Source organism: Pseudophryne corroboree, chromosome 1 (genome assembly GCF_028390025.1).
Source record: "Pseudophryne corroboree isolate aPseCor3 chromosome 1, aPseCor3.hap2, whole genome shotgun sequence".
Taxonomy (NCBI): domain Eukaryota; kingdom Metazoa; phylum Chordata; class Amphibia; order Anura; family Myobatrachidae; genus Pseudophryne; species Pseudophryne corroboree.
The window spans coordinates 402,610,785-402,626,519 of record NC_086444.1 but is presented as its reverse complement, the minus strand read 5'-3'; the positions used below and the strand labels follow the sequence as shown (position 1 = coordinate 402,626,519).

At 48.0% G+C, this 15,735-nt stretch overlaps 1 protein-coding gene across 3 annotated transcripts in view; it reads left to right on the top strand.

The window, feature by feature from the left end:
* Window positions 1-9,084: 9,084 nt before the first annotated feature.
* Window positions 9,085-15,735, top strand: part of TCHP (trichoplein keratin filament binding) — a 62,227-nt gene continuing 55,576 nt past the window's right edge. Inside the window, exons 1-6 of one of the 3 annotated variants that reach the window (XM_063913228.1) lie at window positions 9,085-9,221; window positions 10,092-10,282; window positions 11,132-11,342; window positions 11,440-11,496; window positions 11,708-11,776; window positions 12,997-13,170. In XM_063913228.1, the coding sequence (XP_063769298.1) occupies window positions 10,092-10,282; window positions 11,132-11,342; window positions 11,440-11,496; window positions 11,708-11,776; window positions 12,997-13,170 (702 nt within the window). In that variant the 5' untranslated portion in view covers window positions 9,085-9,221. Of the gene's footprint in view, window positions 9,222-9,248; window positions 9,283-9,888; window positions 9,908-10,091; window positions 10,283-11,131; window positions 11,343-11,439; window positions 11,497-11,707; window positions 11,777-12,996; window positions 13,171-15,735 lie in introns of those variants that run through there. The other 2 variants (XM_063913227.1, XM_063913229.1) reach the window with 2 other exon arrangements.

The following is a 15,735-nucleotide window of genomic DNA, read 5'->3' as shown; positions in this document are numbered from 1 at the left end:
CATGGAATTGCCAGGGCATTCACGAACGCTGCTTGAGGATCCCTTGTCCTTGCTCCAAAGACCGGATCCTTGTGATTGTGTCAAGACGCCATTGTCTACATCTGGTAGACCGCACTTGTCCACAAGGAGTTGGAAGACTTCTGGATGAATACTCCACTCTCTGGAGTGTACGTCCTGACGACTGAGGAAGTCGGCTTCCCAGTTGAGGACTCCCGGAATGAACACTTCCGATATAGCAGGCAGATGGCGTTCCGCCCAACAAAGGATTTTTGATACTTCCTTCATTACCATGCAGCTTCGAGTGCCGCCTTGCTGATTTATGTATGCCACCGTGGTGGCGTTGTCTGACTGTACTTGGACAGGCCTGTTCTGTACTAGAGACAGGGCTAGTGTCAACGCATTGAACACTGCCCGCAATTCCAGAATGTTTATTGGGAGGAGAGATCCCTCCCTGATCCACCAACCCTGAAGGGAGTGTTGATCCAACACCGCGCCCCAGCCCCGCAGACTGGCAACCGTCATCAGAAGGACCCAGTTGGAAATCCAGAAGGGATGACCTCTGCTCAGTTGCTGATCCTCTAGCCACCAGATCAGTGACAAGCGGCCCTCCGGAGTCAAGGAGATCCGGTGAGGCAGGCCGTCCCACTTGGAGAGTATCAACCTCTGCAGGGGGCGGGAATGAAATTGAGCATACTCTACCATGTCGAAAGCCGACACCATGAGGCCTAGTACTTGCATCGCTGAGTGTATCGACACAAGTGGGCGAGAGAGAAAGCATCTTATCTTGTCCTAAAGTTTCAGGATCTTTTCCGGAGACAAAAACAACCGCTGGTTGTGGGTGTCCAAGAGAGCTCCCAGGTGCACCATGCTCTGAGCAGGGACCAGGGAAGATTTCTTCCAGTTGATGAGCCACCGGTGGGCTTGCAGGAATTGGACCGTCAGTTTCAGGAGAGTTCGCCAGGATCAACAAGTTGTCCATGACTGCCATGACCTTGGTGAAAATTCTTGGAGCTGTAGTTAGACTGAAAGGTAAGGCCTGGAATTGAAAATGTAGGTTGCCAATAGCAAACCACAGGTATTGCTGATGCGACACTGCAATAGGAATGTGCAGGTAAACATCCTGTATGTCCAGGGATACCATATGGTCCTTGGGCTCCAAAGCCAGAACAATAGAGCGAAGAGATTCCATACGGAATTTGGAAACTTTCACATATTTGTTCAAAGACTTGAGGTTGAGAATAGGCTGAGAGGACCCATTCGGTTTCGGGACTAGGAACAACGTGGAATAGTACCCCCTGCCTCTCTGAGCCAGAGGCACCGGTACTATCACTCCTGTATCCAGGAGAGATTGCACCACCAAATGTAGAGTTTTTGCTTTTACCTGATCCAAAGGGATGTTTGTTGAGCAAAACTGGTGAGGGGGACGTTTCTTGAAAGAGATGGCGTATCCGTGACGACTTCCCTTACCCAGGCATCCGAAGTGGTCTGTAACCACGCCTGAGTAAACGTAGAAGTTGGTATTCCACCCTGGGATCCCCCAGGGGGAGGCCCGCCCCGTCATGTAGCAAGCTTGTCTTTTGGAAGTAGGCTGACGGGCAGCCCAGGCACGTTTAGGTTTGGGCTTAGAGGTTTTTGAAGTGCGAGCCTGTTTCGGGTACGCCTGACCCTTTGCTTTACCTGGAGGTCGAAAGGAACGAAATTAAGTACTCTTAGCCTTCAGAGCCGAAGGAGAAGTACTAGGCAGACATCCAGTCTTAGCTGAAGCTAAGTCAGCAACAATCTTGTTGAGATCTTCCCCAAAAAGAATGTTTCCCTTAAAAGGGATCACCTCCCAGGGCTTTTTAGAGTCCAGATCTACGGACCAGGACCGCAACCAGAGGATCCGGCGAGCCAGAATAGACGTAGTAGACGCTTTGGCCGCCAGGATACCTGCATCAGATGCCGCCTCCAGAATATAATGAGAGGCTGTAATAATGTATGAAAGACAATGTCTAGCATTATCAGGAAAATTAGATGGTAGTTCCGCTTCAACTTCCTGAACCCAGGCCTCTATAGCCTTAGTAGCCCAAGAGGCCGCAATAGTGGGCCTATGTAAAGCTCCAGCAAGAGTGTAAAAGGACTTCAAGCAACCCTCCACATGCTTATCCGTCTGTTCCTGCAGTGAGGTGACGGTAGTGATAGGCAGAGCAGAGGACACCAGCAGACGTGCGACTTGTGAATCCACCGGCGGAGGTGTTTCCCAATTTTTACCTAACTCTGCAGCGAGGGGATAACAGGATAGCATCTTTTTAGACAGAGCAAATTTCTTTCCTGGATTTTCCCAGGATTCCTGACGAATGTCAACCAAGTGGTCAGAATGAGGTAAAACTAATTTAGTAACCTTCTGACATTTAAACTTATCTGGTTTCTTAGAGGTAGCTGGAGGCTCTTCTGCATCATCGATTTGAAGAATCATCCTGATAGCCTCCAAGAGGTCAGGAACATCCACTTGTGTCAGAGATTCCCCATCAGGGGTATCTGCATCAGTGTCTGAAGGGTCAGTGTAAGCATCATCTTCATCGGATGAGGTATCCGAAACGTGTGGATTGTGAGGAAGTAATGGCCTGTTTAGATGACCCCTTGGTCTTAGACGGGCGAGAGTCAAAATTTTGCATAGCCAGAGTCTGATTTAATTGCTGTAACTGATGGCGGATTAACTGCAGGGACAATATGTGGCTGTAATGGCACAGGAGGTCCCGTAGGGAGCGCAAGTCTAGTTACTAGCGTAGTCAGTAAATCAGAGAAAGCAGCCCAATGTGGGTCTCGATTTGCCCCCGTTGCTGCAGACTGACCAGGGGGTATAGAACCCCCAGTACCTGAACCCTCAGCTGCTATGTTTTAATCCGAGTAATTTGTGGCGTCAGCACTGCATGGTGCAGAATCAGCCATAGATTGACCACCCTGTTTAGCAGACATTATATGTAAGCATAACCTTAGGGTGTAACAGTATAATATAAGCAGACAAATTACCTGACAAAACCCCCCTGTATAGTGTGACTGCAAAGTAGAGCACAAACAGAGGATTTAAGAGGTATGTGGTGACCAGTGCCGTAACTAGACATTTTAGCGCTGTGTGCAAGAAACAGTATCGGCGCGCCCCCCCCCCCCCCCTTACATACAAAGCAGGGCTGCTGCGCGCCTAAAATATATGGGGGCGTGGCTTCATGTGAAAGGGGCGTGACCACAGAGCTCCCTTTTACACATTACAGCAGGCAGGGCTCCCTTTTTTAATATTACGGCAGGCAGAGCTCCCTTTGACATATTACAGCAGGCAGAGCTCCCTTTCACGCATTACAGCAGGCAGAGCCCCATTTTTACACATAACAGCAGGCAGAGTCCCCCTATTTTACACATTAGGCAGGCAGTCCCCATTTTTTACACATTTGGGATGGTTAGAGCAGGTAAGAGGAACGTGGGGGGGAAGGCTAGGGTGAGAGCAGGTGAGAGGAACGTAGGGGGAGGGCTAGGGTGAGAGCAGGTGAGAGGAACGTAGGGGGAGGATTAGAGAGAGAGCGAGTGAGAGGAACGCAGGGGGAGGATTAGAGAGAGTGAGTGAGAGGAAATGCAGGGGGAGGATTAGAGAGAGCGAGTGAGAGGAAATGCAGGGGGAGGATTAGAGAGAGCGAGTGAGAGGAAATGCAGGGGGAGGATTAGAGAGAGCGAGTGAGAGGAAATGCAGGGGGAGGATTAGAGAGAGCGAGTGAGAGGAAATGCAGGGGGAGGATTAGGGAGAGAGTGAGTGAGAGGAACGCAGGGGGATGATTAGAGAGCAGGTTAGAGGAACGCAGAGGGAGGATTAGGGACAGAGCAGGTGAGAGGAACGCAGGGGGAGGATTAGAGAGCAGGTGAGAGGAACGCAGGGGGAGAATTAGAGAGCAGGTGAGAGGAACACTGGGGGAGGATTAGGAACAGAGCAGGTGAGAGGAACGCAGGGGGAGGATTAGAGAGAGACTGAGTGAGAGGAACGTAGGGGGAGGATTAGAGAGCAGGTGAGAGGAACGCAGGGGGAGAATTAGAGAGCAGGTGAGAGGAACGCAGGGGGAGGATTAGGGACAGAGCAGGTGAGAGGAACGCAGGGGGAGGATTAGAGAGAGACTGAGTGAGAGGAACGTAGGGGGAGGATTAGGGAGAGAGTGAATGAGAGGAATGCAGGGGGAGGATTAGGGAGAGAGCGAGTGAGAGGAACGCATGGGAAGGATTAGGGAGAGAGCAGTTGAGGAACGCAGGGGGAGGATTAGGGAGAGAGCGAGTGAGAGGAACGCAGGGGAAGGATTAGGGAGAGAGCAGTTGAGGAACGCGGGGGAAGGATTAGGGAGAGAGCAGGTGAGAGGAACGCAGGGGGAGGATTAGGGAGAGAGCGAGTGAGAGGAACGCGGGGGGAGGATTAGGGAGAGAGCAGGTGAGAGGAACGCGGGGGGAGGATTAGGGAGAGAGCAGGTGAGAGGAACGCGGGGGGCGGATTAGGGAGAGAGCAGGTGAGAGGAACGCGGGGGGAGGATTAGGGAGAGAGCAGGTGAGAGGAACGTGGGGGGAGGGCTTGGGATAGAGTTGAGCGGCATACAGAAGGGAGGAGAGGTATGGAGAGAGCAGGTGAGAGGCCCACAATGGGGAGGGAATGGGGGGGGGGGGGCTGTAATAAATCCCTAACCTGCGGTGGTGGTATGCCCTCGTGTAAATTCGACTCCTGATCCTGCGCTGACAGGTGCTGGTGTACGGGTCCCTCTGCTCCATGCTTTCCCCGGCTCTTCCGCGGCTCCAGCTCCCATGTCAGGCGCCGCACGCTGGCTGGGCTGGCTAAGTCAATAAAGGCTGTTTCTGGCTGCTCTGGGCGCACATGATGACATCACGCCCGGCGTTGAACAGCGCAGATGAGGGGAGAAAGGATGCTCAGCGCCTCAGCCTCCTCCCCTCAAGATCAGCTGCTGCTGCCTGGTGAAGCCTCCAGCCCTCCACAATAGTAAAGCTGGTGAGCGGAGCTTCGGCGGCGCGGCGCAGCCCAGTCGGGGGTGGGGGGTGGTGGTAGGAGGGGGAATGTAGAGGCGATCACAGCGCCTACCGAACTAGCAGTTCTCCATCTCCACCATGCTCCTCGGGCAGCAGGCGGTAGTGTCGCGTAGCCCTGCGGGTGCATGTGGAGATTTTTCCGCCCCACAGCGCATAGCGCTGTGTGCAATGCCCCTCTTGCCCATACCTAGTTACGGCACTGGTGGTGACTGTAAAACACAGAGAAAAATACCAAAGTAGTATATCCCGTGAAACACTTGAGGACCCTGACGCACTTAGCCCCCCTCGGTACAGAATATATGGATAGCAATATGTGTGGGATACACGAAATAGAGATCGCACAGCAGCTATTGGCACACACTCAGTCACATATACAATGCAGAAATTATTACCAACAATAAAACTGCACTGGACTAGCAATACACTAAGTACAAACTGTACCACTAAGTAAAGGTATATAGATATAACAATGCACAGTAAAGACTGGATGTATATCACAGGGTACTTGTACTAAATATCCCTGTAGACAGGCCCGGCGCTACCCGCTCAGCGAAGGGATGCAAAGCAGGTAGGCGCCAGGCAGGAGAGACGCTCTACCTGCCTTGCAACCCCGCTGCTGCGCTGTCCTGTCCCCCCTGCTGCTGATGGCGGCTTCTGTGCCTGTCATTGCATGGCCGGCAGCTTGTAGCATCCTCCTCCTCCCTGTGAAGCGGCTGAGGCTGTGTGCAGTGCGCGCTGCGGGTCCCGGAAAGGGGCCGAGCTAACGTAATGAGGGGCGGAGCTTCATGACGTGGAGTGGGCGGAGCTACATGACGTGCAGGGGGCGTAGCTACACGGGACTAGGCTGCTGTACAGGGGGAGCGTCAACAGTGGTGGCCTGTCAGACTCGGTAAGAGAAAAATGTGTGTGTATATGGTGGGGGTGTGTGTGTATGTATGTGTGTGTGTGTGTGGGGAGTGTATGGTGTGTGTGTGTGTCGGAGTGTGTGTGTGGTGTGTGTGTATGGTGGGGGTGTGGGGAGTGTATGGTGGGGTATGTGTATATATGTGTGTGGGGAGTGTATGGTGTGTGTGTATGGAGGGGGTATGTGTGTGTGAGGTGTGTATGTGTGCGCGCATTATAGATGCTACTACTGGGGAGCATTACTTATAAGGACGCTACTACTGGGGGGCATTACTTATAAGGACGCTACTACTGGGGGGCATTACGTATAAGGACGCTACTACTGGGGGGCATTACTTGTAAGGACGCTACTACTGGGGGGCATTACTTATAAGGATGCTACTACTGGGGGGGCATTACATATAAGGACGCTACTACTGGGGGGCATTACTTATAAGTACGCTACTACTGGGGGGCATTACTTATAAGGACGCTACTACTGGGGGGCATTACTTATAAGGACGCTACTACTGGGGGGCATTACTTATAAGGACGCTACTACTGGCGGGCATTACGTATAAGGACGCTACTACTGGCGGGCATTACGTATAAGGACGCTACTACTGGAGGGGCATTACGTATAAGGACGCTACTACTGCGGGGGTATTACTTATAAGGATGCTACTACTGTGGGGCATTACGGATAAGGACGCTACTACTGTGGGGCATTACGTATAAGGACGCTACTACTGGCGGGCATTACGGATAAGGACGCTACTACTGGCGGGCATTACGGATAAGGACGCTACTACTGGCGGGTATTATGTATAATGACGCTACTACTGGCGGGCATTACGGATAAGGACGCTACTACTGGCGGGCATTACGGATAAGGACGCTACTACTGGCGGGCATTACGGATAAGGACGCTACTACTGGCGGGTATTATGTATAATGACGCTGCTATTGGGGGGCATTATGTGAATGAGCAGCACTACTATGTGCGGTGTAATGTAAATAATATTGTGCTACGGTGTGCGGAAATTCAAATGGGGGTACTATTGTGTGACCATGCCGCTTCCATGCGAGACTACACCCCTTTTCCTGACACACGTCGAAGGTGAGCGCTGACCTTTTGTGAAGTATGGGAGGGCGCAAATTTATAGTTTGCAGGGGGCGCCGAACACCCTAGCACCGGCCCTGCCTGTAGTTATGCACTTGTTCTTAACTGACACTGTCTAAATGACATGTAGAATACTAAAGTGTCCTGTAAATGTACAGCGCTGATGATGCAGGCGGCTTTACAGAGGAGACATTGCCCAGCAGTCCCAGAATCAGCTCAGCATGTGTGTAATGGCGCCCAAACGTTGATAGGTAGTGAGGGAGACAGAGAGATGCAGCTCCAGGGCAGGAACATTTGCAGTAAATGACGCCTGGGGCTGGGGGAGGGGCTACAGGTCACAGCCTTATCCCCTTGCTGGACTTCACCACCGTGTACTGCAGGGCCTATTAAACTGAAATCTGAGGTAATCCGACCTGTTCCTCTTGCCCTGGTGTATTAGTGGGGTCCCTGTACGGCCACAGTGTCCACGCCAGCGCGCGCGGCCCTTCTCCTAGAGACCGCGGCGGATTGCGGTTTTCAGCGGCTCCCACCTGGGGGACAGACCCTCTTACCTCCTCCACTAACTCATTCATTCCACGTAAAATGCGGACTAAATGGGTTTTCCAATGTGTTAAACCCCAGAGTGTCTTTTACCTTGGACTTCAGGACATATTTGCATACTCCTCGGCAACAGCTGGGAGTCTCCTGAAAATTGGCAGCCCAGAAGAGTGGGCAACTCTCCAAGAGCCAGCCACTACCAGCCACCCGCTTACTCAGTAAAGGGTTCAGTCCATACTTGCCTACCAGACCCTCTCCATGAGGGAGAAAATGCTCTGTCCCTGGACTTTCCTGGTAATGTATGATTGCCATCACCTGTGGTGAAACACCTTTCTTATCAATTAACTAGCTCACCACAGGTTATGGCAATCATACATTACCAGGAAAGTCCAGGAACAGAGCATTTTCTCCCTCATGGAGAGGGTTAGGTAGGCAAGTATGGTACAGTCTGGACATCTAATAACATGATTCATGCTGAATCTCGCCATCATAGCCATGTCCCCCGCTGTACAATGCCGGTAATCTCACGATTGCGGCTGCCAACCCCTGTGTTGCCCCCTATGCCGTTCCACATCTGTCAGAGACTCGCCAGTCGCCAGCTATGCTTCAGGAACTGAGAGGAAGTCTCCCTCTGTTAGGCCCTACACACTGGCCGACATCACTCAAAGATATGAATGATCTCGTTCATTAATGAACGAGACACCGTTCATATCTTTGAGTGTGGAGACACCAGCGATGAACGATGCGCGGCGCCGCGCTCATTCGTCACTGGTGCCCCATCGGCTGTGCATGCAGGCCAATATGGACGATCTCCTCCATATTTGCCTGCACTGCTATGGAGCCGGGTGATGGGGGAAATGAAGAAACTTCACTACCCCCCCGCCGCCGGGTCACCCGTCGGGCAGCTCGGCGGCGGATCGGCCAATGTGTAGGGCCCTTGTGGCTTAATGCACGGCATAATGGCCGCTATCTGAATCTACAGCCATGGGTAATTACCAGTCAATTGAATTCCCCCTTTGTGTTAATTACAGTTCTTCAACTAGAGATTTTTTTCTCTAAACTCACTCCTTAGGATTTGGTTCATATTATTTAACTCTAAATCCTCCATATGTTTATGCATTTAATATAAGGAAATAGAAATTCTGGATATACAACCACTGGTTCAACCGGTCTTTCTACGAAGATAGCTGCAAAACTGCAAATGAAATCTGCATATCAAAGCACGTTAGAATCAGCTAGCGTAAATAATGTTCTAGCTATGCTGCATTCACAGCTCTCGGGCACAGACGGCAATACATAAAGCAGGGGCTGGAGAGACACTACATAGGTACTGAACAATCTTGCTGCTAGTATTATTCTTGCTATGTTACTGTTACAGCTACAACAGCAGCAGCAGCAGCAGCAGCAGCAATTGGATTGGTGAAATACATTCTGTCACTTATACAGAGTGAGCCGGTGACATCACGCAGCGTTCTGTTTATTCCCAACTGTCACTAGCAGGGAATGGGCCGCCACGGCTGCCGTAGCCCTGGTCTCTATGGTGACCGGAGACACAGGAAGAGGAAGTCAGTCCCTGGCTTAGACTGTGGTGTCAGTTATAATCGGTGGCAGAAAGCAGGTGCTGGGAATAGCGGATGTAAGTACTGATTATCTGCGCTAAGCACTCTGATTATGAGTTGGACGTGTGCATGAATGTGGTGTGTTGAGCTTATTGGGTCTTCTAGAAAAGAGTTCGGCAGCATAACATAAACCGTCCATTTTATTGTAGTTTACTGTATGTAGCTGTAACTCGCTGTTCCACACATGTTACTGCAGGCTTACCTACTATATATTCGATAGACTGGTCTGTTTTTGCTAATTAATGGGCTATCTGTATAGAGCAGTGATATGCAATCTGATTCACTATGGGGGCCGCACCAATGAAGGAGGCATATATCTGTGATAACATACACAGTATCAATAGGCTTTTTAAACCAATGTAAAAAACTAGGGGTCGGCTTAATTCAATGCTAAGTCTGAGAATGTCTATACTCCCCGACTAAACTGCCTCGCTGCGATGCTGTTTGCGTGGTACTAGGTCATAAAACACATTATGGCTCTAGTTTTGTCGGATTTCTGCTTGTACCCCTGGAGGGGTGCAACAAGAAAACCTTTTGTTAGGGACAGCATCGCGCTGAATTGAATAGCTCCTTCCCGGCACTAATCAATCGCATTGAATTTAATTGACCCCATAACAGATATGACTACAAAGTAGGAAGGAACTGGGGGCTACACGTAAAGGCTCGGAGGGCCACCTGTCACCTATCACTGGTGTAGACACTAGTAAGTGTATAAGTGATATTTTAAAATGTAGAACTACAGACAGACTCTAAGCTGGAGTAACTTGATAATTAGCAATTACGTTGCTGTAGGTATTGTAATGAACATATTTTAGTCCTTTGCACTTGTCTATTGATTATTTGTTTTTTTCTCTCTCCCCCCCTCCCCTCCTCCCCCTCCTTATCAGATGGCCTTACCTACACTCCCATCATCTTGGCACAGTCGTAGCAGGATGCTTGAGAAACAGATAGTGCGACATAGGCAGCAGGAAGCTAATTTCCGTCATGAGTGGGATCTGGCAAACCGGTATTTTAAAAAGTCTGATGTGTACAGCAATAAACAAGCCCAATGGAGTTCCCGTATTTCCTATGAACAGAGGTAATAAACTTTAATGAAAGCCAGGAATGAGATTAATTAGCTGGGTACAATGCAGAATGTAAACACTTAGCTTTCCATACATTGTAAAACTAAATAAATTCATATGATAATAAATGGAAATATGTCACCGATGGATTTGTGATAACAAAATTATATATCCGTCCGAAAAGGAAGTCCAAATGTATATCAATCCGTAATGCTGTTGGGTCAAACACTCAAAGCAATATTTGTTGGGACACTCCAATCACATATTGCATTGAAAAAATAAATATAACCAAATGTCAAGTACTGATCAATAATGTACGGAAATGATAAATTCACGCATAGAATATTTCTTATATTACTAAGCAGATTTTCTTAACTAATGATAGGAATTAAATGACCAAATGAAAGGTGATTACAAATTTGAAATTATTCTAGTGCCATGTAACAGCAGATAATGTAAATCCATCTTGCCCACTCTGCTCATGTTGTTGGAATCAGTTATGATTCTGAACTTCATGGATGTCAGATCACATCAACATAATGCTGGAATGGGATATATATGTAGATGGCTCTTTACATTCTCACCACTATATCTAAATCTTCCTGTTGTCTTAACAGAAAAATTAATGTCAAACAGTAATGCAATGCTAGAAAGGAAATCCTATGCATAGCCGTAACTGGGCATCAAAAAGGGGAGAAGATGCAAGTAAAATTAATTAGATAATTCTTAATTGGCAAGTGCTGCCAATAGCGCCCCCTACCCTGCAGCGCTATGTGGGAGAGCACACCCCACACACACACCTAGTTACGTCCCTGATCCTATGTAGTAATTTTCCTGAAATTTAATACAAATTTTGTTTACAGCATGAATGCTTATCACCGTGAGAAACAAAAAGAGGAGAAAAAAAAGAACTTAGAGCGCCGGAGAGAAGCATTGCGCAAATTATTACAAGAGGAAAGGGATTTGCTGGAAGCTGAACTCCGAGAGCTCTCTCAGTACAGGGATCCTGATATTGTTAGCATGAGAGAGAGATCAGAGGAACTAAAATCCGCTCGAGAAGAGCGAAGAAAACAGGTTTACTAACATTATTACTGTCATCATTTTAATGCAAAGGTTACTGACAGTTTCTTGTGCAGTGGTATATTAACTTTTTTTTTTTCTTTTGTGTTAGCTTGCCGATGAGTTATTGTATGAACAGTGGAAAAAGAGCAACGTGAAGCTACGTGAGGTAGAATACTTTTTATTAAAATTTTTATTCTTTTCATTTAGTGCCAATTTTTTTGGATGATTTATTATAGATTTATACGCCAAATGTTTATGTTCATGTAGATATGTGGCTAAAATAAGACAATATATTTATTGAGAATAAGGCAGTATTTCCTGAATTTTGGGCCAAGTTTAGAAATACTCTGGTATGTCTTTTTGATTTGTACATTTAGGTGGAATCCAGTTTGCATAAAAAATATGTGGTCAATGCATGGGGAGAACAGGTCACAGAAAAAAATCAGGTAATTGTTTGACCTTTTCAGAATAGTTGAAATGTAACTTATCACTGCTTTTTATTGCAGCTTAATGTAATTATTCATGAACTAAAATGCAGAAGTTGGATGTGGTTTCACAGACATGAAAGTATAGCTTTAAATCCACATACCAGCATAGTTTTAAAGATGTACCATACCTCACTTACCCAATAGCTTTGCCTACTTCAAACTACTGTACTGTTTTTCTTCTCTGTAACTCTCTCCACTTCTATGAATTGTCCATCCTGCTTTCTTTATCCTATGTAGTGCACCCTAGGTGGCTGCCTCGCCTGGTAGTTTCATCGACAGGGTGAATAACAAGTGGAACTATTTATGCAGTGGCCGTTGTTTACTTATCATTTTACTAAGTACCATGTACTGCTTGAACCTATGTAGTGCGTCCAATACCAGATACTTTCTGGTGTAGGATGAACAATGCAAGGATTGTTTTATCTTGTTTAGTAATTTTATCTCTCCCATTATAGTCTTCCTGCTAGGCTGTGTAAGAAGGGCGCTGCGCTCTGCCCGATTTTAAAATAGCAAGATGCACCCTGCCCATATTTTGATGCACAGCTGAAACAGCTTGCCCTCTGTCTTCCCCAGCTGCGGGCCGCAGTATCCCACAGGTGGGAAAAGTTGTAGTATACCGCTCACTGCTGGTGAATAGATGCGTGGGCAAGTGCGGAGCATGCTGTCCGTAAGTGCTGGACATGCACCCTAGATTGACAAATGGGGTGTGTATTGAGGCCACGCCCCCTTCCGGGAGTGCACACACACAGTAGTGCCCCTTTCTCGTTTGGTGCCCTGCCCCCTGTTCACCCTGAATGACATTGTGTCATCTCTCCCAGACATTGCCTATTCTGACCAGTGTAATCATGTGTAGTGTGCCTAAAATGGCTACCTCACCTGGATCCTGCATGGTTAGGATGAATAATCCTTGGCATTTTTGACCCATAATTGCTGCTGCACCTATATATTATTTTTATGGCTTCTGTATTTTTTGCACGTCTAAACCATTGTAATATGGTCATGGTATCTGTAAAGCACATTTGTGTCCTATTGAAGGAACGCGCTGTATAAATATTATTTTTACTTACATAGTTTCTGTATAATATTTATAACTTTATTACACATAGTATTCCGTGTACTTTGTGGAAACAAAATAAAGTGCATAATATTCTGATCACATGTCTTATGATCTCTTGTAGGAAATAATTGCAGAGGAAGAAGAGAATAAGAGGTTTGAGAACCAATATGAGCTTGCAAGGCGGGAGGCTATAGAGAATATGAAGAGGGAAGACGAGAGACGCCGGGAGGCGGAGAAGGAGCGTGCAGAGGTCCTGCGCCAACAAATGGAGGAACTCAGGCTGAGGGAGGTGGAGGTAGGAGGAACATATACTTTTATCGTCTCCATAATATTAGTGCATCTGATAGGGATAGCAAATATAAAAGCAAGTGCTGGTTGGGAAATCTCAATTTCTCCTGTATCTTTCTTTTAAGGAGCAGCATTTTCTGCATGGTGTATTAGAAGCCCTTGTTTCTGAAGTGTCGTAATTTATGCATTAGGCTGAATAAGCACGATTACTAAGACAGTGTACATACTGTTAATGTGAAAGTACAAACTGTTGTGCTTATTCATGCGTGTCAATAGACCTATACAGGTGCCATAGACAGGTGATCAACTATGCGGCAGCACTGCCTTGGGAAACATTACATATGAATTCCATGGTAAAACACCATATGACCATGCATTTGTAAAATGTTTGTTGGTACCTTGACCATTTTATACCATGAGGTTATATTCATTAATTTGAAAATAAGTTCTCTGTAGTGTTAACTGTTAAGCGAGTATTTTATACCATTTTCTAATGTATCTTTCTCTGACGTCCTAAGTGGATGCTGGGACTCCGTAAGGACCATGGGGATTAGCGGCTCCGCAGGAGACTGGGCACAACTAAAGAAAGCTTTAGGACTACCTGGTGTGCACTGGCTCCTCCCACTAAGACCCTCCTCCAGACCTCAGTTAGATTCTTGTGCCCGGCTGAGCTGGATGCACACTAGGGGCTCTCCTGAGCTCCTAGAAAGAAAGTATATCTAGGTTTTTTATTTTACAGTGAGATCTGCTGGCAACAGACTCACTGCAGCGAGGGACTAAGGGGAGAAGAAGCGAACCTACCTAACAGGTGGTAGTTTGGGTTTCTTAGGCTACTGGACACCATTAGCTCCAGAGGGATCGACCGCAGGACCCGACCTTGGTGTTCGTTCCCGGAGCCGCGCCGCCGGCCCCCTTACAGAGCCAGAAGCATGAAGAGTCCGGAAAATCGGCGGCAGAAGACTTCGGTCTTCACCAAGGTAGCGCACAGCACTGCAGCTGTGCGCCATTGCTCCTCATGTACACCTCACACTCCGGTCACTGGGAGGGGGGGCGCTGGGGGGGGGGCGCCCTGAGGGCAATATATGACACCTTGGCTGGCAAATCTACATCATATATAGTCTTAGAGGCTATATAGATGTAAAATTACCCCTGCCAGTATTCCAGAAAAAGCGGGAGAAAGTCCGCCGAAAAAGGGGCGGGGGCTTCTCCCTCAGCACACTGGCGCCATTTTCTCTTCACAGTGCAGCTGGAAGACAGCTCCCCAGGCTCTCCCCTGTAGTTTTCAGGCTCAAAGGGTTAAAAAGAGAGGGGGGGCACTAAATTTAGGCGCAATATATGTATACAAGCAGCTATTTGGGGAAAAATCACTCAGTTATAGTGTTAATCCCTGCATTATATAGCGCTCTGGTGTGTGCTGGCATACTCTCTCTCGGTCTCCCCAAAGGACTTTGTGGGGTCCTGTCCTCAGTCAGAGCATTCCCTGTGTGTGTGCGGTGTGTCGGTACGGCTGTGTCGACATGTTGGATGAGGAAGGTTACGTGGAGGCGGAGCAGAGGCCGATAAATGGGATGTCGCCCCCTGTGGGGCCGACACCAGAGTGGATGGATAGGTGGAAGGTATTAACCGACAGTGTCAACTCCTTACATAAAAGGCTGGATGACGTAACAGCTGTGGGACAGCCGGCTTCTCAGCCCGCGCCTGCCCAGGCGTCTCAAAGACCATCAGGGGCTCAAAAAACGCCCGTTACCTCAGATGGCAGACACAGATGTCGACACGGAGTCTGACTCCAGTGTCGACAAGGTTGAGACATATACACAATCCACTAGGAACATCCGTTACATGATCTCGGCAATGAAAAATGCGTTACGCATTTTCTGACATGAACCCAAGTACCACATAAAAGGAGTTTTATTTTTGGGGAGAAAAAGCAGCCAGTGTTTTGTTCCCCCATCAGATGAATTAATGCAGTGTGTAAAGAAGCGTGGTTTCCCCCGATAAGAAACTGGTAATTTCTAAAAAGTTACTGATGGCGTACCCTTTCCCGCCAGAGGATAGGTCACGTTGGGAGATATCCCTTAGGGTGGATAAGGCGCTCACACGTTTGTCAAAAGGGGGCACTGCCGTCTTAGGATACGGCCACCTTGAAGGAACCTGCTGATAAAAAGCAGGAGGCGATCCTGAAGTCTGTATTTACACACTCAGGTTATATACTGAAACCTGCAATTGCCTCAGCATAAATAGTGCTGCTGCAGCGTGGTCTGATACCCTGTCAGATAATATTAATACGCTAAGACAGGGATAATATTTTGCTAACATTGAGCATATTTAAGACGTTGTCTTATATATAAAGGATGCACAGAGGGATATTTGCCGGCTGGCATCCAGAATTAATGCAATGTCCATTCTGCCAGGAGGGTATTAGAAACCCGGCAGTGGACAGGTGATGCTGCCTGTAAAAGGCACATGGAGATTCTGCCTTATAAGGGTGAGGAATTGTTTGGGGATGGTCTCTGGGACCTCGTATCCACAGCAACAGCTGGGAAGAAATTTTTTTTACCTCAGGTTTCCTCAC